General features: G+C 42.4%; 1 protein-coding gene across 1 annotated transcript; it reads right to left on the reverse strand.

Annotated features, from left to right (window-relative positions):
- Nucleotides 1-5393: 5393 nt before the first annotated feature.
- Nucleotides 5394-22175, reverse strand: LOC146352668 (uncharacterized). Its single transcript, XM_084834630.1, has 6 exons — nucleotides 21853-22175; nucleotides 20097-20162; nucleotides 17542-17610; nucleotides 13785-13850; nucleotides 10642-10810; nucleotides 5394-6426 (listed from the first exon to the last, which is right to left on the reverse strand). The coding sequence occupies exons 3-6, from the start codon at nucleotides 17579-17581 to the stop codon at nucleotides 5799-5801; spliced, it is 903 nt and encodes a 300-aa protein (XP_084690756.1). The 5' UTR covers nucleotides 17582-17610; nucleotides 20097-20162; nucleotides 21853-22175; the 3' UTR covers nucleotides 5394-5798.

The following is a 22175-nucleotide window of genomic DNA, read 5'->3' on the forward strand; positions in this document are numbered from 1 at the left end:
GCAGAAGGCGAAAGGGGGGCGGTTTTGAAACGCCAGCACATTTTAGTTGAAAGCTCTCCCTGCCGGTGGCTGAGCTTTAAGAGGGGCTTTTAGGCAGGGGGAAAACTGCTGAAAGCTGGGAAACCACCAAACAGTCGGCGGTCGGGGGAAAGGTGGTGGGAGCGGGGGAAAGGCGCACCCCTTCTTTAACTGATGTGCCCCGTGATCAGTGATAACGTTGCGGCATTGTCACAAATTGTGCTTACACGATTACAAATTGTGTAATGGTGCGTATCCTCTCGGCATCCGCGCCTTCCTTGGCTTTTCAGGCCCAAATCCAGGTGAGGAGGGCGGGGTGCCTGGGACCAGCGGAGATGCTCCACGTTGTCCTGGCCCTGCCTTGCCTCATGAAGCATCTGAGCTTTACTGTATTGCTAGAGGGATCCTGTGAATTGAGCCATGCCTGCGTCGTGCTTGTACGCAAGCACAGTTTGTGACCTTGCATAACAGCAGCCTCCGGGTTCAATTTCCCGGCTTTGTGGAGCTTGAGTCAACATGAGATAGCTTTAACTCCAGTCTTAGACAGATTTTTTTTTTTTAATCACTGATCAAATACCATTTCCACGGTATTTTAAAAAAGAAATTACAGCATTCTGAAGGGGGAAATCACACACAGACTAAAAAACACAAGTCATTTACTGGGGAGGTGTGTGTCAGTGAAAAGATTTGTCCCTGTACGTTCAGAAAGGCTTACTTCTGAGTAAGGGAGATCAGGGATTGAGGCTGTTGTGATGCATTTCTGTTTTCAGAAAGGTGGTATGAGGACCTGATACTTCTGCTTCCCCCACCTGTGCATTTCATCTGTTCCACAACAAAATCCACTGAGGATCAAACGGCATGTTTCTTTAAAGGTGTAGCTAGCAGGGTTTTTTACTCAAAAGTAAGTGCATGGGGCCAGGACTGGGTAAAAAAAAAAAGGATCAATGAAATCAAAAAGAGATCTTCATGATTTCATGTGATTTTTTAAAGGGGACACCCACAAAACTACCATCCAATCACAGATCACATCTGCCTCCACAGACTTTACTACAAAAATCACGGATCTGCCACTCATGGGTGCCTCCACAGTGCAGTGCAAAAACATGGATCCAAGAGCAGGGATCCTCATGAGATTTACAAGGAAAATCTCCCCAACCACAATCCAGTCGCAGAGTACATCTGCCTTCATGGACTGAACCATGAAAAGCACAGGTGTGCTACTTGTTGTCACCTGCACAGAACAAGAATGTGGATTCAAGGCAGAGATACTTGGGGATCCTTTTTGTTTTGTTTTTTTTACAGGGAAAAGTCCCCCAATCACCATCATATCACAGAACACATCCATGCCCAGGATATGAACTACAAATAACATATATTTGGGGCTTCATGGACCGTCATGGTATAAAAACATAGATATGAGGTACAATTCAATATGGATCCTTTGAATTTTTTACATTCTCCCCCCAAAAAACCCCCATCAAGCACAGAAGTCATCTTTGTTCAAGTATGCACACTAAGAATCCCAGTATAACTGCAGTGCGTTATACGTGGGGCTGCCTTTGAAAACGGTCCGGAAACTTCAGCTGGTCCAAAATAGGGCAGCAAGATTGTTAACAGGGACTGGCCTGCGAGCTCATATTACGCCAGTACTTTTTTAGCTGCACTGGCTGCCAGTCCATTTCCGGGCCCGATTCAAAGTGCTGGTGTTAACATTCAAAGCCCTTAACGGCTTGGGGCCAGGTTACCTGAAGGATCACCTCCTCCCATATGTGCCTGCCCGGACCTTAAGGTCATCATCAGAGGCCCTTCTCCGTGAGCCCCTGCCAAAGGAAGTGAGGCGGGTGGCTACTAGGAGGAGGGCTTTTTCTGTTGTGGCACCCCGGCTCTGGAATGAGCTCCCTAGTGAGGTTCGCCTGGCGCCTACATTGTACTCCTTTCGGCGCCAGGTGAAGAGCTTTTTATTTTCCCAGGCATTTTAGCTTTCTAAATTTTTATCTTTGCTGTTTTAAATCTGTATTTTAAACTCCTGTACTGCTGCTAGGTTTTATTGTGGTTGTATTGTTATATTGTGGTTTTAATGTTCTATATATTTTAAATTGTTTTATTGTGTGTTGTTTGGTTTTAGTTTTTGTGAACCGCCCAGAGAGCTTCGGCTATTGGGCGGTATAGAAATGAAATAAATAAATAATAAATAAATAAAATTCTGTTGCTTCACAGCAGATCCCAGATCTGCTGCTTCACCTCAAAAGGTGTGAATCATTTATGCAAGGCATGGATCCTGATGGATCATCTGGATTTTACACGTGCATCCAGAATCATAGCTGAATCACAAAACATATCATGTCAGTGGCATGGATCCTATACCTCTCAGAGCCAAAAAGAAAATGGATTCAGTTCCTTATGGGCCCTCTGGGTTTTAATATAGTGTCCCCATGAATGCAACCATTACATCACAAATTGCATCCATGGTCACAGAGCAAAGCATTAAAATTATTGATCCTGTATTTCATGGAGGAAGTGTGACGTAAAAACATGAATCTATAAGAATCGTGCTCCCACGCTTCATGGAACTACCATGGCATAAAAACATGGATTTGGGGCATGGATCCTATGGATTTTTTTTTTAATAGAAGATGCCACCAAAATAACCAGAACATCACAGATCATTTCTGTGTCCATGGATTGCATTATGAAAATCATGGATCCACTGATTTGTGGTGCTGCCATGCCACAAAACATAGATCTGAGGCATGGATACTCATAATTCCCTTGGATTTTTATGGGGATGCCTCCGAAATCACCATCAAATCAGATCATAATTGTGTCCAGGGACTGATCCAGAATTCAGACAAGCAGAAAGTAAACAAGCCAAGGAAGAGAGAGAAAATAAGAGACACCCTTGCGGCATCCTGAAGGGGCAAACTAAAGGGGAACGCCCCCTTTGGGGTCACCCCCAGCAACCCATCACTCGTAGCAGGGTGGCTTAAATCTCTGTGATGCCTGATGGTCTCAAAAGGGGTCAGAGATAGCGCTCTGTTCTGATTGGTTAGAAATCTTTGGCAGGTGGATTCTCTTTGCAACCAGCTTCAGGCTGACACAAAGCAAAGTTACTGGGAGGTGGGGGAGGCAGTTGCAAGCAGCTGTAAAGCGATGGAACAAATCTCTCCCTGCCTGTTCTCTTTTCCACAAGATACAGCTTCCACACAATATTCCAGGGCAACCCCACATAGGGTGCACTGCAGTAATCTAACTTGGAAGGTTACCAGAGCATAAACTACCGAAGCCAGATTACCCCAGTCCAGATAGGGAGGGGTGCAGTTGCCCCACCAGCCAAAACTGGTAGAAGGCACTCCATGCCACTGAAGCCACCTGAACCTCAAGTGTCAATGATGGCTCCAGGAGAACCCTCAAGCTATGAACCTACTCTTGCTCCCCATAATTAGAGCATTGTGATAGGTGTGTGTATCCTTCTCATGATATGCCTCCTTTAACCTCTCTGTGTGTCTTTCTCCATACTCCCATGCCCTCTGTGCCTTTTTTCCTGTGCTCTGTGTGTGTGCGCATGCGTGTGTGTGTGTGAGAGAGAGAGAGAGAGAGAAAGACAGAGAGAGAGAGACAGAAAAAGAAATAGAAATCAGGCAGGGGGGCTATATGATGGGAGGGTTGTGCATAATTCTCCGACACAGATGCTGTGCTAGTCATCTACTGGCCTCAATGATTCCCAGCTGTAAAATGGGAGAAATGACTTTTAGAATGTCCTCTCAACGGTATAAACACTTAATTCCTTAACAGTATGGTGTATATACTTGTGTGTTCTGTTTGATTGGCCTTGTAGGCTTGGGTTGCTTCACTTGCTTCTGTCATCTGAAGTTATTTGTTCTGTTTCACTTTCATTAATTCCTGCATTCTGCTTATGTCACACTTGTAGCGTAAATTGTTTGTTCTGACTACTGATCCATGGGGCTTCACTCCATGGAACATCAGACTCGTCCAGGAAAATATTGGAGGGTATGTTGCAACCCTTGAAAACAGTACATATTATGAGAATTATTCGTTTTGATCTGATTCAAACTCTATATAGAAAGTCTATCAGATATCATAACCTATCCAGCCATTGAGCTGCAACACAGATCTCAGAGTTATATTCTCTTGAAATATTTATTTTGCCATTTGGATCAGTCATAAATACAGCAGTTGACTAATTAAAGCCACTGCTTTGTTCTTTTTCCCTGTGAGATACAGGGATTATGGGGCTGTTCGCATGACACGACAGCCCACCATGGGTTATTTAACCCACAGTGAGGCTGCAGTGCATGTGGGGCAGGGGCATGAATATGCAACTCCCACTCGGAGTTGTTGTCTCATGCAAACCTGGCGAGCATGGACTAGGTGACGGTTAAACAACCCTCAAGGTCTGTTGTAGAGTTATGCAAGGGTTGTTTAGCTCTCGCATAACCCACACTTGCCAGGTCTGCATGACAACCCCTGAGGATGGGTTGCATATTCCAAACCTGGTCAAAACCTGCCCTATTGCCTACCAGGAAGAGGGCCTCTTTTTGCTGTGGCACCCCGGCTGTGGAATGAGCTCCCTAGATAGGTTTGCCTGGCACCTACATTGTACTCTTTCAGACTCCATGTGAAGACCTTTTTATTTTCCCAGCATTTTAGCATTATAGTCTTTTAACTTTGCTGTTTTAAATCTGTTCCTTTATTTTATATCTCTGCATTGCTGCTAGGTTTTATTCTAGTTGTATTTTTATACTGTAGTTTTAGGCTTTTATATTTTCTACTGTTTTTATTCTGTACTTTGTGTTTTTAATTTTTGTGAACCGCATAGAGAGCTTCAGCTGTTGGGCGGTATAGAAATGTAATAAATCAATAAATAACTATTGTTTTAGTCCTGAATGGGCAATCACATCCACATGGAGGAAGAGTAGGCAACTTTGTACTGGCAAAGTTCCTTTGCTCTTAACAACAGCTTGAGATGCAGAAGTTAAGCAGGTAAAGCCTTACCCCATCACTTAATTGCCATGTCAGAAAGAGCTTTATTTGCTACCTCGTGCATCAGGTTGCTGTTAAAAGGCACTTAAGCAGGGCCAGTAGAACAGTTGGCAATGCTCCATAAGGGAGATCCTACACCAGAGCTATCTTTCAATGACTTGATTTCACTGATTGCAGCATGTTGGAAAGAGGGATCCTACAGCTCCATGCTATAGTTCTTTCAGTCCCCAGAAACACCTGCATTGTTCCCAGGACTGGTAACACCAGTACAGGGACCCCACTATCCTCATCACCAAACCTCTGCATTAGTCTGGTTGAAAGAAAAAATGCATTAATTTTTGCATCCTGATACAAGGGAGACAACGCTTCATTCATATAGCTGATTTATTGTTGAGAAGTTTTATTCATGTAATCCTATGTAGCATTTGCATTGGATTGGATAGTGATTCAAAGCTTATTTATTTATTCTTCCTCATCATAATATAAAACAATTTCCGGGTTTCTTTGGGGGGACTTCCTTAGACCACTTTTTTCTCTCTTTAAGCACAGCTATCAATTCTGTTCCAGCTCATGCCTGTGTATGCTTCCTAAGACCTGCACTCCAACTTCTTCTCATTTCAGAACCTCAAGCTCTGTATCTCTTTCTCTGAATTTCCAATGGAGCATCAAATTGTGAACTTCATTCATACTTCTTTTTATTGATAGAACCATTATCTTATCAACATCAGGGTTTAAGGTCCTCGTTTCAGTTGATAGATTCACTTTTGCTGCTGCTGTATTTAACTTGGCGGTGGTGCTGGCGGTGGTGGTGGCGCTGGTGGTGCTTCTGCTGGTGGTGGCGGAGGTGCGTCTGCTGGTGGTGCTGGCGGTGGCGGCGGCACTGCTGCTGCTTCCGCTGCTGGTGGTGGTGGCGGCACTACTGCTGCTTCTGCTGGTGGCGGCGGCGGTGCTTCTGCTGGTGGCGGCGGCGGTGCTTCTGCTGGTGGCGGCGGCGGTGCTGCTTCTGCTGGTGGTGGCGGTGCTGCTACCGGTCCACTTGGTGGCGGTGCTGCTTCTGGCACACTTGATGGTGGCGGTGCTTCAATTGCCTTTGGCACACTAGGTGCTACTGCTTCACTTTGTTCTGTCTCACTTCGCTCTGTGCTTCTGTCTCTCTCAAAAGTGCGTGCCGATTCATCAGAAAATGTTGAGACCTCATCTATTGACTGTATCATGGGAGCAAACGATAGTGTTCTTATGTGTTTAGTCTCTGAGCTGCTCTGTAACATTGACAGTGGTGCCTCATTCCATATAAAACTCTGAGTTCTAGAGACTGACGAATCAGATACTCCTTCTAAAGGCTGAAAATAGGGTGGCCCAAACATAGCTCGTTGTTCAGAAGAAGTAAGTGAGAGACTGTCCCAATAGCTAGAAAGCAAACGGGGGATGGGGCGGGAGAGAGATTTTAACACCACAGTTAGGAAAGTACATAAAACTGTTGTATTTCCACTTTTTAAAATCTGTCCACATTTATGTATTTATTTAACGCCTTTTCATCCTGCTCTTCAGTCAAAAAGGTGACCTGAGTGACCTTTTTTGACTGTTCCTGCCTGTAGGCTTACAGTCCAAAGGGCATGACACAAAAGGAATTGGTGGAAGAGTAAAACAAGCAAACTCCAACACCGGTTTTTAAATTTATGAAGTTCTTATAATGATCAGCTTGAATGGAAACAGTCCAGGGAGAAGAGGGGCCATATGGAGCTGGCCTTTCAGTTGAACCAATGCAGTGGGCCCTGCTTACCGTCCCTCCTTCTGTTGCAGCAAGACAGCCTTCCCCAAAGGACCTCAGGATAGCACATATGAGATTATCCCACCTGATTCTCAAAATAACCCTGTGAAGTGAGTTAGGCTGAGATATGGTGGCTGTGCCACGGTCATCCTCTGAGGTTCATGGCTCAACAGGATTTGAACACAACCCAAGGTCAACACTCCTATGAAGACATGTGAAGGCCTGGAAAAAATGGGAACCCCCTGCCTCTGGTTTTTTCTATTTTTTCCAAGGACCGTTTCCCCCCCTGTAAAAAATGGTAAAATTGAACAGCTTTGGATTATGAAAAAAAAAAATTACAATTTAAGACAAGGTGTTTATATATTGTTACCAGGCCTTTACTCCCGCCAAATGATTTCTAAAAACTATGTAATAAGACTTTTATAGGAAGACTAGAGATGTAAAATGTCTGGAAATAATGAAGCCATGAGGAAAAATGTGTTTTAAACCCCTCTGTAAGATTCTCAGCATAGTTATTTCTTGTATTTCTTATTAAAATTATTGATCCAATGTATCTTTTACTGATAAACATTTTGGGATGCTCAGAGTCATGTTCAGTTTCCCAACATGTGAATAGAGTTACCATATCATAATATGAAAGAAAATGCACATTCCTGACAGTTTGGGTTTTGTTCTACACAGTCCTGTGATCCTGTACTTGTCTTCCTCTGCCTCCTTTTTGCTTCTGGAGGGCACCAGGTTGAGGAAAGCTATCCTAAAGCAACACAGTGATTTTAGATCTGCAAAGAGTGCTTTAAAAATAAGTATGGCTTATTTTTCAGTTTTGCCCAAAATTTCAGTTTTTTTCCATGGCTTCAAAATTCTAGAAATTTTACATCTTTGCTCCTATTTACTACAACTTCCAAAGGTCAATTCAGACATTTTGTAAAACATTTTTGCAAAGTGTCATGCAGCCTGGTAAAGCTGGTGGAGTTTGGCGTAGGGTAAAGAGCATCTTTTGAAATAAATGTATTTATGGCTTGGTTTCTGAAAACAAAGATGCTGGGGAAATAAAATTTGATGCAGTTTGTAAAATATTTTAATAATACTACATGAAAAACAACCAGATTTTTTCTGTAATCCTTCCATTGGATTCGATCCAGCCCTACAATTGATGAGACAACTGAAGCCACATTAAGTTACTCTAAGCATGACTAAATCTGGATCCAGCCCAATATTATGTTTGAATATTAACATTTGGGGAAGGAATGAAAGGTTATTCCTTCAACGCTCTGTTTTTAAAAAGAATAATTTTAATATGGTGTTTTATTCTTTTATCTTTTTATTATTTTATCTCTCATTGTTCACAACTCCAAAAACTGTTTAGATCTGGAGCAGTATATAAATATTGTAAATAAATAAACAAACATTGCACAAAACCATGTTAGTTCTGAAAACCAAAGCAGTCATTTTAGATGGAGAAGGTGATGTTACGTGAGTACAGTAAACATTTCCTGTCATGAAGGATCATATGCCACATCACTAACAGACCCAAGGTTGAACCATATACACCAGGAGTGGGCAACTTGTGATCCTCCATACATTTTGGGATCTTCCCACCACCCCTAGTTAGCATAACCAATGGTAAGGTATGATGGGAGTTGTAAGCCAAAACATATAGAGGGCCACAAGTTGCCCACCCCTGCTACACACACACACACACACACACACACACACGAGAGTAAGTCCCATTAAATTCAATGGGACTTCTGAATAGACATGTATAGGATTGCATTGCTGGGTTGCAATTCTGGATTTACTCCTCATTACTGAGGAGTAAATCCAACTGAATTCAGTGGGCTTACTTCCAAATAAACATGCATAGGATATTGTACTGTCAACATGGCAAACACCAGTTGTCATGATGCATGCATGGTACAGTGACATTCAAAACACTCAGGAAAAATATATAACTACCACAAAATCCCTCGCTTCCAGGATTCCATTTCAGTGGCAGCTTGCAAAAAGAGAACCTATGTGACTCCAAACAACATAAGGTCTAGACTGTATTATTGCTTTACAAATCCAACACATCACAGCCATTATCTTCAAGAGGTTGTGTTGGATTGTGACTTATGTAGCTAAACCAGAGACTCTGCAGTTCATTTGACTGCATGTCTGATATTTCTCCACATCATAGGGCTGCTTCCCTCATGAGAAATTCCTACATGGAAGGCACTCCATGCAGAGTATTGAAGGCATGGGTTGCGCCAGCGCATGGACAATATCCCTTTAATCCATATGGTGACCCATTCTACACTTTACAGCCGCAGTGTGAAGCAGCTGCTACACAATCGCTTTTTCAAGCAGTATGGTGATGCGACGTGGAGGTGTGGAAATGGCAGCATGAAGCCCTACTAAAAGGAGACATGAGCCATGTATGTAAAATGATGAATGTATCCCTCTTATATTATGAGAACACTGAGGCCGCATTCCTGTGCACACGAGCCTGGGAGTAAGTCCCATTGAATGCAGTGGAACTTGCTTTAGAGTAAACATGCATTGGATTGCACTACATGTTACCCAACAAAGTTGATTTGTGGGAGATTCAGTAAAGTACTTTACACAATCCTGATTAACTTGTCAAATTCATAGCCACAGGACTTTTTAAGCTTGGATGGCTTTTTAAAAGGATTAGTTAAATGTATAGATGATAGCAGCCATTAGCTCTGCTTGCTAAATAGAACTGCCTCAAATAGAGGCAGTGTATCCCCTGAGTACTACATTCTGGAGACATGATGGAAGGGGGCCATCACCTGGATGCCCTGCTTGTGATTTTCTGGATGCATCTGATTGTCTGTTGGACAAATGAGCCTTAGTATAATCCAACAAGGCAATGTACTTATGCTCTTATATAATACAAGTGGGACCTGTAACAAAATGTTGCAGCACTCCTGTTTGGATTGCCAGCCAGCCAGGCCCTCTTTCAGGATATTCCATGCTCCTCCCCTGGGGTTTTGTCCCTCCACACACATGTAGAACACTCAGCATTCTGTAGTCGCTGGGCATGCTTTTTGGGGGACGTTTTCCCCCTAAAGATTTTTTCTCTTCCTGCAAAACTTGGGGTTACCCCCGAGCATGCTGATACCTCCCTCTTGTTTTTCAGGAGCTCTGTTTTGGCTCCATAATCATCACAGTGCCTGAGTTTGCTATTAGTATATACAAATGGGACCTGCAATAAAATGTTGCAGTGTGGCATGCTCCTCTTCAGTGTTCTAACCAGCCATGCCTTCTTTCAGACACTCCATCCCATTCCTCTTTCCTCCCTGCTGGTTTTCTATGTTTTTTACCAATACTCATTTGGCACTCCGTGCCCACTGAGCATGCTTATTTCTCACTGAGCTGCTTTTGGGTCTCCCCTCAAGTTTTTTCCTCCTAAAGATTATTGTGCTTGATTCCCTGAAGCCTGCTGACACCTACATAAGGATCCACTCTCGGAGGCTGAGTTTGCTATTAGTATATAACGGGTGTAAAACCTCAGGCCTGGGTGTCAAATTGGGCCCTCTGGGGATCCCCAGAAGGCCCCATCTCCCTTTCCCCAACTACCAATTGTTTGGAAGTTTATCTGCTTTTCTGACTTTTTTCCCTATTCTAGGAGAAAAGTTATGCCTCTCCTACGGCCTAGTTACCGGCAGTAAGAGCTTTTATCTAAACAATGCTGTTATTTTGGCCTTTGGCCCAACCCACCAATGGAATGCGGCCCCTGAAAGCTTCTCTAAAATGGAATGCAGCCCACAGGATGTAAATTGGTACATTGGTACATAGGATGTAAATTGGTCCCTAGAATTCAATCTCTGTGGGATGGGTGGGCTTACCTGTATTGTTTGGAACATTGGTATATAGTCACAGCACAGCACACTGTTAGCAGTAATAAAATAGCAAGAGTCGCCGAGGATACACCCAGCAGTATTGTTTCCCGGACTGGTATTCTTTCTTCTGATTCAAGTTGTATGCGTTTCTGCACGTAACTTTCCTTGTCTGAAACTTGGCGGGGGGTGGGGGGGAATAGTTTTACATGAGTCAAATAGAAATAGTTGAGACAGATGGTATTACTTCTGGGATAAAGTGTTTAGGACTTGAAGCAATAAAAAGTACTAGGTGTTTCAATGGAACGTAATAGAAAGCAAACAGCTATATGTAATCCTCCTATCTTTTTTAAAGGTATTTGGAGCAAAGCTACATGCCTCATGTAATATATCTGTGCCTGGGCTGCATATGTTAAGACTACAGATGGTGGATCAAATATTTGAATACCCGCCCCCATTAAAAACAAAACAAAAAAGCCTCGTTGTGCATACATATCTAGCACATCATGGAGAAACTTTAAATTTAAACTTTTCACATTGTTGTAAAGGTGTTTAAAAAACAACTTGTAAATTGTTTTACGTTGTAATTGTAAGTCGCCTTGGGGGCCCTATTTGAGCCAAATGGTGACTCATAAATGTATAAATAAACAGGTTTTGAAGCTATCCTTCTCCCTCACATGCCAATTTTGGATGCACAGGGCAGATTGGGTTTGGATTTCTGTATGTGGGAGTATATGCAGCTCTCCATCTGCCGTCTAAAACCGTACAGCCCAGAAAAGCTATATCATGTGACTTCTCTGATCATATGTTTTGTCTCTTAGGGCACAATCCTATGTGTGTTTAGACAGAGAAAAAGCCTACAACTCCCAGCATTCCCCAGGCAGCTGGGAGTTGTAGGCCTTTTCTCTGTCTAAACATGCATAGGATTGTACCCTTCGTCATTGTGACTCATTTAAGACCCTTTGAGTTTAATGAGACTTAGTCATGATTCAGATTTGCTGGATTGTGCCTCAAGTATTTTTCCATAGTAAGGGGGACAATTCCTTTATGTCATTCCTTTTATTCCTCCTTGTAGTATGTGTTTCAAAAACCTCATGGAAGGCGCAATCCTACAGCCCGTAGACAGCGTCTCGGTGCCCATAGGATAGTTTGGATTCCTGGATCCAAGGTTGGAGTCAGCGCTTGGACCCAAGAATCCGAGATCCCCTCCCCCTTGCAGCCAGCATGGAGGGAACCATGCTGGCTGCCTCTTCAAGCTCTCAAAAGCAACCTTGGAGAAGAGGTCCTACCAGGAGGAGGGGAGGGGACTGGGGAGGCCGGCTTATGCCGTATCCACAGGCCTCTCCAGCTTCATTCCTTCCGTGACACCTCAGCTAGATGAGCGAAAAAGTCCATCTAGCTTAAATGCAGAGCGGGAGGTGTACTGGAGGCGACTATTGCCTCTGCTGCGCCTCCCACTCTGCACTGGATACTCATAAGCCTCCAGTTCAGAGGCTTATGAGTATCATGGGTGGTTCCCAAAAGATTGCACCCTTACTGAATTTTGTAAAGGTGCCAGTGTCTGCCTGATAAGCAGGAAATAATGGTATACATTTTAACTTTAGCAAGCATTCTTTTTTCTAAATCATGGAAGAACAAAGGAAAAAGAATTACTTACTAAGATTTAGGACCAAATCTGTTGTTAGTTAAATTAACTGCATTACATGTATCAACATAGCAATGAATGAATGGAAGCCAGTGATTCACTATAAAAGTAAATTATCATTTCCTAGCTCCAAACATAATTTTATGGTTGAATGTTGAAAACTGCTATGTTTACATCTTTTAATGTGTCACTGTTTTATGTGTAATCATTGTAATTGTTGGGGAGTTTTGTTTTGTTTAGATTTTCTGAATAAAAAAGAAATACCTTCTGAAAGCCAACCCAAATTTAAAAGTGTCCCTAAAAGATGCTCAACGCAGATTTTGCCTCCAGGCAATGAGAATTCCACAAGTGAGCAACCAACAACAACAAAACACACTTTTCTGCATGCTCGTTCTATATGCACAGATGTATTTTTAAACTTTTTTGGAGATCTTGACAGGGTGTATGTTGAAAACTGCTATTTTTACATCTTTTTTATGTCACTGTTTTATGTGTAGTTATTGTAATTTGGGGGGTGATAGCTACATCCATCCATGCTCTAATAGCTTTTTCTTTGGATTACTGCAATGCGTTATACATAGGGCTGCCTTTGGAAACGGTCTGGAAATTTCAGCTGGTCCAAAATAGGGCAGCAAGATTGTTAACGGGGGACTGTCTGATATGATATTACACCAGTGCTTTATGATCTGCACTGGCTGCCAATTCAAAGTGCTGGTATTAACCTACAAAGTTCTAAACTGCTTGGTACCAGGTTACCTGAAAGACTGAGCCAGTTTGCATAACATAAGAGTGGTTAATAAGCCACAGTGGCATGTTAACTACCCTGCATGTGCCAGTTGCATGCTGGCCTGATTTAAGTAGTTACCCTCACTGGGCACAGCTTCTTGTGTCATCTGAACCCAATGAGAGTGGCTTGTTAGGGTGGTTAACAAGCTACCTGGAACCCATTGCCTGTTGGAGGGTTGTGAGGTGGTTTGTTAACCACCTGAACAAGTCACCCTCATTGGGTTTGGATGACAGGAGAAGTCGTGATGCCTGAATAAGCCATGGTAGGCTGCGGTGATCATGTGAACCAGGTCAGTGACTGGGTTCACACAACATGATAACTAACAGTAACTGAGCTGTGGGTTGTTGTTGAACCGTGGGTTATTGTATTGTCTGAACCCAGCCTGTTTTCCACGGGGTGGCTTATTTTTCTTGCACAAGCCACCCTGAGAACCCATGGTTTGTTGCTGATTTGTGAAGTTTGTAGTTAAGCGCAGCTGGGTTCAAACAACACAATAACTCATGGTTCAACAACAACCTAGGAATGTGAAATATTATGAATCATTTTCAGGTGTAGTACTGGTTCCTGAAACCAGTGCTGCCTCCTTGAAATTTCAAATATATATTTTACAGTCTTTAATATGGGCATTACAAATTGTGCACTTCATATGGCAAATAATGATATGTAAGGTTAGATCACGCAGGAATTTTAGGTTTCAGCATTGCTAAAAGGTGTCCTTACGTGGTACTGGATGGAAAAAGAGATCTTTTGGTGGATTTTCGTTAGCAGCTTCATTATCCCGTAATCCTGGAACAAAGTTAAGTAGGCAATTAAATTAAAAATAAACTGCCATTTTCTTCAGTATTTTCTTGCATACATTGTTCATATTAATTATTGAATTTATTTTTAAGGAAATCAAAAGGACTAAAAGTAATCTGTGAGCAGCAGACCATGCAACCCTAGTAACAGCATTATAAATTTATACATTTCTGAGTATCATGAGATCAGTTTACCATCATTAAATGGAATGAAGACAGACCTGGAGGCTGCAATCCTATAGACACTGACCTGGAGTAAGTCCCATTTAATTCAATAGGGTTTACTTCTAAGTAGACAAGTACGGAATTGCATGGTGAGACCAGATGTTTAGCATTAATAATATATTTTCTAAACAAAATGACAAATATAGATACATTTCTAACAAAGCAAATGACCTGTATCTATGAATCTCCTAACTGAATTTGGCATTAATAAAACCTGTAAAAGAAAGCCAAGTTTTTCGAAAACGTACGTTTGTTTGTTTGTTTATTATCTTAAATTATTAAGATAAAATTATTAATAATTTTGTTGACTTTGCCATTTTGTCAGTTCTCCAGGTTTTTGCAATCCAGTACTTCAGAAAAGGGATTTATCATTTTACCATTTATTGCAAACAAGATTCTGGCTGCAGTCAGTACTTTTGGGTGCTCAATTTGTACTGTCTCATCCAAATATCCAGATAGAATAATCATAGGAGGCAGTGATTGAATTACTGTGTTTATAGTATATAAACTTCTTTCAAAAGAGTTTTATCTTCCATCAGAAGTGAAAGGAAATTTTGAACCTTAGGTTCAAAACAGATTTTCAGATGTTATAAACGAGAGTACCTTTGTTTCAGACAATCATGTAACGACTATTTCTAGAGATCTGGCCCTTCGAGGTTTCCTTTCCTTTGGTTTGGATGATTGACAAATGTCGGATTTATCTGGGCTATGGCCACTGTAAACTTCAGTAGGGCATTGCAGACAGTAATAATGTGGTTAATCTGAGTTGAATGGAGAGGGTGCATAAACATCAGCCATTGTGCACATTCACTGGACAGATATTGTGGAGAATGAACAGCATGAGCAGGATTTTGCATATGGTTGGTCAATGTGTATGGTCTCCAAGATCTGAGGATTTCACACATCAATTGGTGAATGTTCATGGTTTCCAAGTGAAGAGGTTGCATAATGGGCAGACAATGTGATGTGAAATAATCTGTTTATGCTATTAAGCTTTGCACTTCATAGCATAACATTGCTATCCTCGACAATGGGTCACAGAGTATGAATGTAACATGTATTGTTGATAAGAATTCGTTGTATTTCATAGGAGTGCTATTCCTAATTATCTGTGTATGCTGGCTTAAGTGATTAGTAATGTATGATTATTTCTCTGTGTGTGTTGTGAGATTACTCTGACTAATGGAATGCATTCTTGGAAATATAGGAAAACATTCTTGGAAATGGACCAAAGTTGCCACAAGTGGGTTAGTTAGGTACCGGAACCAGAAAGCTGCTTAGATAGCAGAGACACTTTAATTAACTTGTTACTGGTATCAATACCAAACCAGGCTACACTGAGAGGGGGGAGGAATAGTGGTATGACTAGGTCTGAATCTTAGGATGAGGTCATCAACATCATGAGAGTTATAAGTAGGGGTGTACGAAATCCACTTCCCATTCTGGTGTGTCCGCGGGGGGGGGGGGGGGCGATCCGTCCCTCCCCCGGAATCCTCCCTGTCCAGCTCTGCTCCATGGCTAGTCCGCGGAGCCGCTGGCCGGGCCTATCCGCAGCTGGACTTCGGTAGCAGACGCTATTTGCTTCCCTGCTCTGTTCGTGATAGGCTACGTAAATATTTACGTAGCCTATCACGACAAAGGGCAGGGACGCAAATGGTGTAGTGGATGCCATTTGCGTTCCTGCTCTTTGCCATGATAGGCTACGTAAATATTTACTGCCGGCTGCGGACTGAAGATGACGGACACGGACCCAGTTGGCAACAGGTAGGTACCACTTTGTGTTATTTGGCTTGAGAGAAGTTTCGAAGACCACAACCCATATAAATTAATTCTTGATGCCCAAAACACTCAGCTGGATTCATACATCTGTTGCTGAGTGGAGTCTGTCCATAAAGCTGTTGTATTCTGCCTTTATTTGGTGAATCTCAGATACGCCCATCCAAGTTTGGGAAACAAGCTAGTCAGATGGAGCGAGAAAAAGTTACCCATCCCAATTGTTTGGAGATGTTCCAGTTGCAAAATTCTTTGTTTACCCTGGAAATGTGCGCATGGGCCAGTTTTTATGCACATTCCCCATTCAGCTCATACAACATATAAACATTATTTGATAACAACATACCCCGGCACCTGCTTTCTAACCACAGTCTGCCTATAATCCAGCACCCTATGTGCATTTCAGCATACACATAGATCTTCTGCAGCAATCAGCTTTTTCATTTACTTCAGTGGAGGAGCACCACTGCATACACTTCTCCGTATTCATGAATCTGTGTGATCTCCACTGAATAGAATAGAAAAGACTGCAGATGGGGAGCGGTGTGTGGGCAGATCAGAGCTCAAACTTGACTTTAGCTAGTATGCCTGTAAGGAATTTCTGGATCTGAATGAGTCTTCCTTACCTTAGAACTATTAAACTTACACTGAACAGTTTTCATTTGGAATTTGAGAGAATTTGGAACTAGAGAATTTGAATTCATTAATAAATTTCACTGTGCTTCTATCTGTTTACTCAGGTTTAGTGCTCAAGCATTAGTTTAGTAATAGGCCTTGACCCAAATACAGTTGCATCTACCAATATGTGCACAACCCAAGACAGCAGACATGCCTTTTCCTATCCATACTGCCAGATCTATGTAAATGCATATTCCTAGCTACATTCTGCTGTGTGACTGGGGGACACATTGGATGCCTCATATGAAAATGCTCATCCATATCCAGCCTGCCCACCTGATTCTAGATCCAGCAAAGTAAACCCTCTACTGAAGCCGTTTCCATGCAAATGTCTATCTTGCTGCATTGGGGTAATTGCACATTAGCCCACATGAAAGGGTTCAAATTCTATTTTACAATGAGAAAAGGAAGGAAATATCTAAAAACAGAGGAGAGACAGAAATAATGGTTTGAAAAGACTGAGGAACTGTGGAAAAGACTACCTCTTCCATGGGACTCACATTTTTGTGAGGAAAAGTCACCAGGAAGTGAAGCACAAATAGAGACTGATCATGAGATACCGTGCAGTGCAGACTGCACAAGCTCTTTGCACAATTTTCTGTAGATTGCCCCAAAAGCTGACCGTCTGGATGCAACCTATGGCTGTTTTTGTGCTCATGGACACTCGAGTTATTTCCTGCTTGCTTGGGGTGTTATGGTTGGCAGGTAATATGGAAGTTCAGGAGCTGGTATGGACTGAGATTCTTTTGAATAAGTAGTATTGGAATGGTTATAAGATTTGGTCACGAGGCAAGAATAGCATAGATGTGGGTGTATGTAATTAATTGTAAGCCATTGGATAAAACTGTAAGTCCCCACAATAGGGTGGGTTTTAACTAAAACACAAACATATCCATTTATTTTTATATTTATGCCCCCAGCTCACCCAAAGGTTGAGTTCGATGACAAAACCAAATACTCCCTTCAGGCTCATAACAATATCACTCTTTTTAATGATACCATACCTTCCACAGGTAAATCCATGGGGGGCTCTTTTGTGTTCATGATGTGATAGTGAGGTCCAAATTCATCACCTAAAATTTAGAACGAAAATATCGGTTCAGAACAGGCCTTTAAATAACAGTCTCAAAGAGAGCCTCTCTATGGATGTCACTCGAAATAGTAAGCTAATAAGCAACATTTGCACTAGATCTTGACAACAAATCTCAATTCCCAGAATTAATGAAAAACCTGCTGCCCATATTTATTGATTTATAAAATGCCAAAGTTGTATTTCACCAAAGCCTCCAAAGCAGCATACAGTAATAATAAAATATAACCAAACAATAAAACATAAAAATAAAGGAAAAAAGAACAGAAGAGCCAGGCAAAAAACACTCACTGCTTTGGGGGTACTGAATCAATCCAAGTTGATGGTCTGCCTAAATAAAGCACTGTAACAGAATTCCCCCTTGTCTACCTGAAAGACCCTCTTCAGTCATAATTTTCAAAGCACACCATCACATAGCCAGCCACTGTTCTACATCCTTGGAATTCAAAAGAAACATCTGACAGAAAAAATCCAGCGATCACCCCCCACCCCCGAAGTCTCATCTTCCATAAGTAACTCCTAGGTTTGATTGCCCTTTTTTCAACATCTTCTATTTCGTACAACTCAACTTATTGGTCGGCAGCCTTTTCTCTATCAATCATCTCTCTTCCCGCCCCATCCCTCCTTTTCTGAGATTCTCCCCATAAAAATAAGGGTTTAGGAACCTATTCATTATTTATATCCTGCCTTTTTTCCTCTTGCAAGGACCCACAGTGGCTTACATGATCCTCCTCCTCTCCATTTTATCATCACAACAACCCTGTGAGGTAGGTAAGTCTGAAAGTTAGTGACTGGCTCAAAGTCACCTAGTGAACTAGGTGGCTTTGGGCTTAGGTGTCCTGAGTGGGGACTAGAACCCGGGTCTCCCAAGGCCCAGTCCAACACTCTAACCACTACACCAAAGTGGCCCTACACCACACTTTGTCTTTCCCCTGGGGAAACTGCAGACCTCCTTGAGGACAGATCCACACCTTGGCATTCAACTGGAACTAAGTCAGTATTTTTTAGTATAAAGGACCAGTTGTTAGATATTAATATTCTGTCATTTTGAAATGCAACTTCCCTATTTCTCTTTGTTCTGAATCTTTAACAAAGGATATTTGGATTAATACTTGGGACAGGCTTTATAGACTCAGAACCTGTCTTTCTCGTGCACCTAACCTGCTGTCCAAGCTCCAGGCTTTTAAAGAGGCACAGAGTAAGCCCTTGCCTGGAACAGACCAGGATGCTAGCTGAAAGCATCCCTCCCTCGCATAGTAGAGTCCTGTTGCTCTGAGCTAGTTTCAGCCTCAAGGCCAGGGAGATCTGGGTGGGTGGGGGTGGCAACTTGTTTGTAAGTAATAGTATAATGACGGGACTTCCCACTCTGAGGTGACAGAGACAACTGTACCACTTCAAACTGCAGATGGGGGCTGTGGAATTTTGCAGTTGTGGGCTGAAATAGTTTTTTGATTGCTGAGAGAGTGTGTCGTATTTTTTTTAATATAAGGAAGCATTAAAAATATAACCCCCTGCCTACAGTCTGAAAAATTATAGTCCAGCTTTCCCCAGTGTGGTGCTCTCCAGATGTGTTGAACTACAACTCCCATAATTCCTAGCCAGCATGGCCATTTCTGGCTTGGAATTATGGAAATTGAAGTCCAGCTTATCTGGAGGGGGGTGGGGTGGGGAGGCTGATATAGTTCTGGCTCAGGACACTTCCACCCCATTATCATCTCATTCTGCTGCTGTTTTCTTTTTCTGTTTTGTGGACCCAAGGAATTCAGCCTAAATTTACACCAAGATTAAATCCTTGGAAATCAGATTTTTTAAAAAATAATCACAGAGAATCGAGTGGAAGATCTGAGAGCTCTTCTACATAAGACTGTTAATTTAGCTGTTAATCTGTTGTATCTGCTTTCAGTTTCATTGCAGAACGGAGATCTGACTGCTACACAAGGAGAATTCCTTTCCTGCTTTTCTGTTATGTAACCTCTAGGTGGCACTGTGGTATAGGAGAATAGCACAAATAGGCAACAGGAAATTGCACTTTCTTTCGCTTTCACAATTAAATGGCACATTTTCCGCTGCTCTAAAGAAACTTGCAGAAGGTGCTGGTTGGACACAAGTAAAACTGGAGGGTCACAACGTCATGTAAAGAGCCTGTAAATAATCATGAGTAGGGAATGACAAGTGCACGATAAATATCTCATGTAGAAAGAGAGAGAGTGGACAGGTATCACACACGCATGCTCCCTAAAGTCAAACACTCCTACTCCTTTCTGTAACTTAAAATGGCTTTATTCCCTTTCAAAAAAGTTAGTAAAGACATAGAACAACTTTCTGTCTAACAAGAACATTCTGATTCTGGCCCTGGCCATGAACCTCAGCTATTGTCCAGGCGGCAATACCAATGGCAAGCAATTGCTAGCAAGAGATAACAGCTTCTCTTACAGGATCAGTACATGACATCCCCTTAGTAAATCTTACCCTCTGGAGGTTCTTGTGAGGGACCTGACTGTTCCTCTTCAGCCTTTTTTATACTGAGCTCCTCTACTGCAAGAAAACATGAATACATTTAGTAGCCCAGTTAGTTATATCTGTGTTAACTGACATGAGCAGCACAATCTTACATCTGCTTTTGTTGCTTTGCAAAATCAATGCATTGTGGGGAAATGGCATTCTTTCCTTGACAATGAAATATGCCCATCCCAGTTGCCAAGACCCATAGACAATACCAGAAACTACTTTCTGGCTGAATGGCCCTTAGTTTTCAAATGGTGTTTTGGAGAAGCCTGGGATTTCTTGGATGCTGATCCTTGAATGAGATGTTTAGGGGTTGGACAAGCTTTGCTAAAAGACAGTTTATGCACCTGTGCCAGTCCTCTATCACAGAGATGGGGAACCTCTGGCTCACAGGAGGTCTCCATCTGACCCACCAGCTTCCCTGCCTTATTTCTGATCACTGATCAGAGATAAGATAGTTCCCCTCCTCTCCCGCCCATGCTACATTAAGACTTCAAAATCCTCTATTGATGCCAATGGAGGCTTTTAAAAAGCCTAATTGCAGTACAGGGGGCATTTGGGGGGAGGGGTGGCTGCTGGAGAGAAAAGCACTAACCCCCCCCCACACACACACACTGCTACCCTCCCTTGAAAAATTGCCCTCCCCTGCTGCAAACAGGCTTTTTAAAGGCCTCTATTGGTGGTGCTTAAAAGCCTGTATTGCAGTGGGGAAAGGGCTGTGTGTGTGTGTGAGAGGGAGAGAGAGAGAGAGAGAGAGCGCCAGCCTGAGTGTATATGTGTGGGCAATCATGTTGCAGGGCTACATGCTAGCAGTGGGTGGCCCCACCCATGTGGCCCCCGACCTGCTTTCCCAACATACTTTCCCAGAACCTTGGGCTGAAAAAGGTTCCCCACCTCTGTCCTATAGTAAGCAGTCACAGGAGAGTATTAGAGATGCTCTAGGTTGCACTCTCAGTTTACACTGGACAAAACTAATGCTCAACAGGCCTGGCCCAGTGCTCCACATGAACTGAATGTGTGCCTGAGAACATAGCCCCAAATCCTCTGCAACACATGAGGCCCCCATGGCAGACATACAGGGGTTTCTCAATAGACAAGGCAATGTAGATTAGATTCTCTGAACTCACTACCTTGAGATATTGGGAAAGGTCTATTGATGGCTCTGTTGACTTCCCTCTGGAATTATACAGTCTACCCATTGTACAATGGCTCATACAATGAGTGGATGAGTTAGATCAGTGCAGACTTTAGGCTTGTGGGATCGACTTTGTTTTTCATTAAAATGCTGGCCTGAGGTCAACCAACTGGACTAGAACTGGGTGCAAAACAGTGGCTCAGGAAGGTGGTCACAGAATTGAAGAACAAGGTGCCTCCATGCACAGTGTTTAGCCCAGGAATTTGTTTTCAGTTCCAGAGCTGGAGTTTGCATAAAAATCCTTTCGCACACAAACCTACTCCTGTTTTCTCCCCCATGCTTTCTTGATTTCAGCAGCCTACTTTAGGAAGAAAATAGAGCTTTTGTTGTTGCTATTGTTAACCACTGGGAGTCAGTAATCCTTGCTGATCTACCGCAAATCACATAGAAATCTACCACTAGATCCCAATCTACATTCTACCATCCTTGAGCTAGATTAATAAGCAACATGTGATACAAAACCATCTGGAAGCTCTTACATATTTATTAGTTTTCACTGTTTCCAGTGCAGCTTCTGCTACTTACAGTACTCTCGCAAGCTCTCCAAACTCTTGTGCAACTTTAAGGTATCATTACTTTTATTATCACTGTCTTCTGATTGATGTGCTGGAATATCTAAAGAAAAGAAGCAAACCAAAAACACATTAACCTTTGCTTTGTATATCTTAGGCCATATTTTCCCAAAACAGTTTGGAGGGAAACAGTGGAGTGGACCCTCAGGGCTACTGGCAGGATTGATCAAGACAGTACATATATGTGGCTGTCTGTGCTTCAGACGCTAGTCTTGCCATATTTTTTCTCATCCCACTTTTTATTCTATCTTTTATTCCATTCTAGCAGGGCCCCAC

Source organism: Heloderma suspectum, chromosome 2 (genome assembly GCF_057233095.1).
Source record: "Heloderma suspectum isolate Gila_16-S chromosome 2, 16-S_ref, whole genome shotgun sequence".
Lineage (NCBI taxonomy): Eukaryota > Metazoa > Chordata > Lepidosauria > Squamata > Helodermatidae > Heloderma > Heloderma suspectum.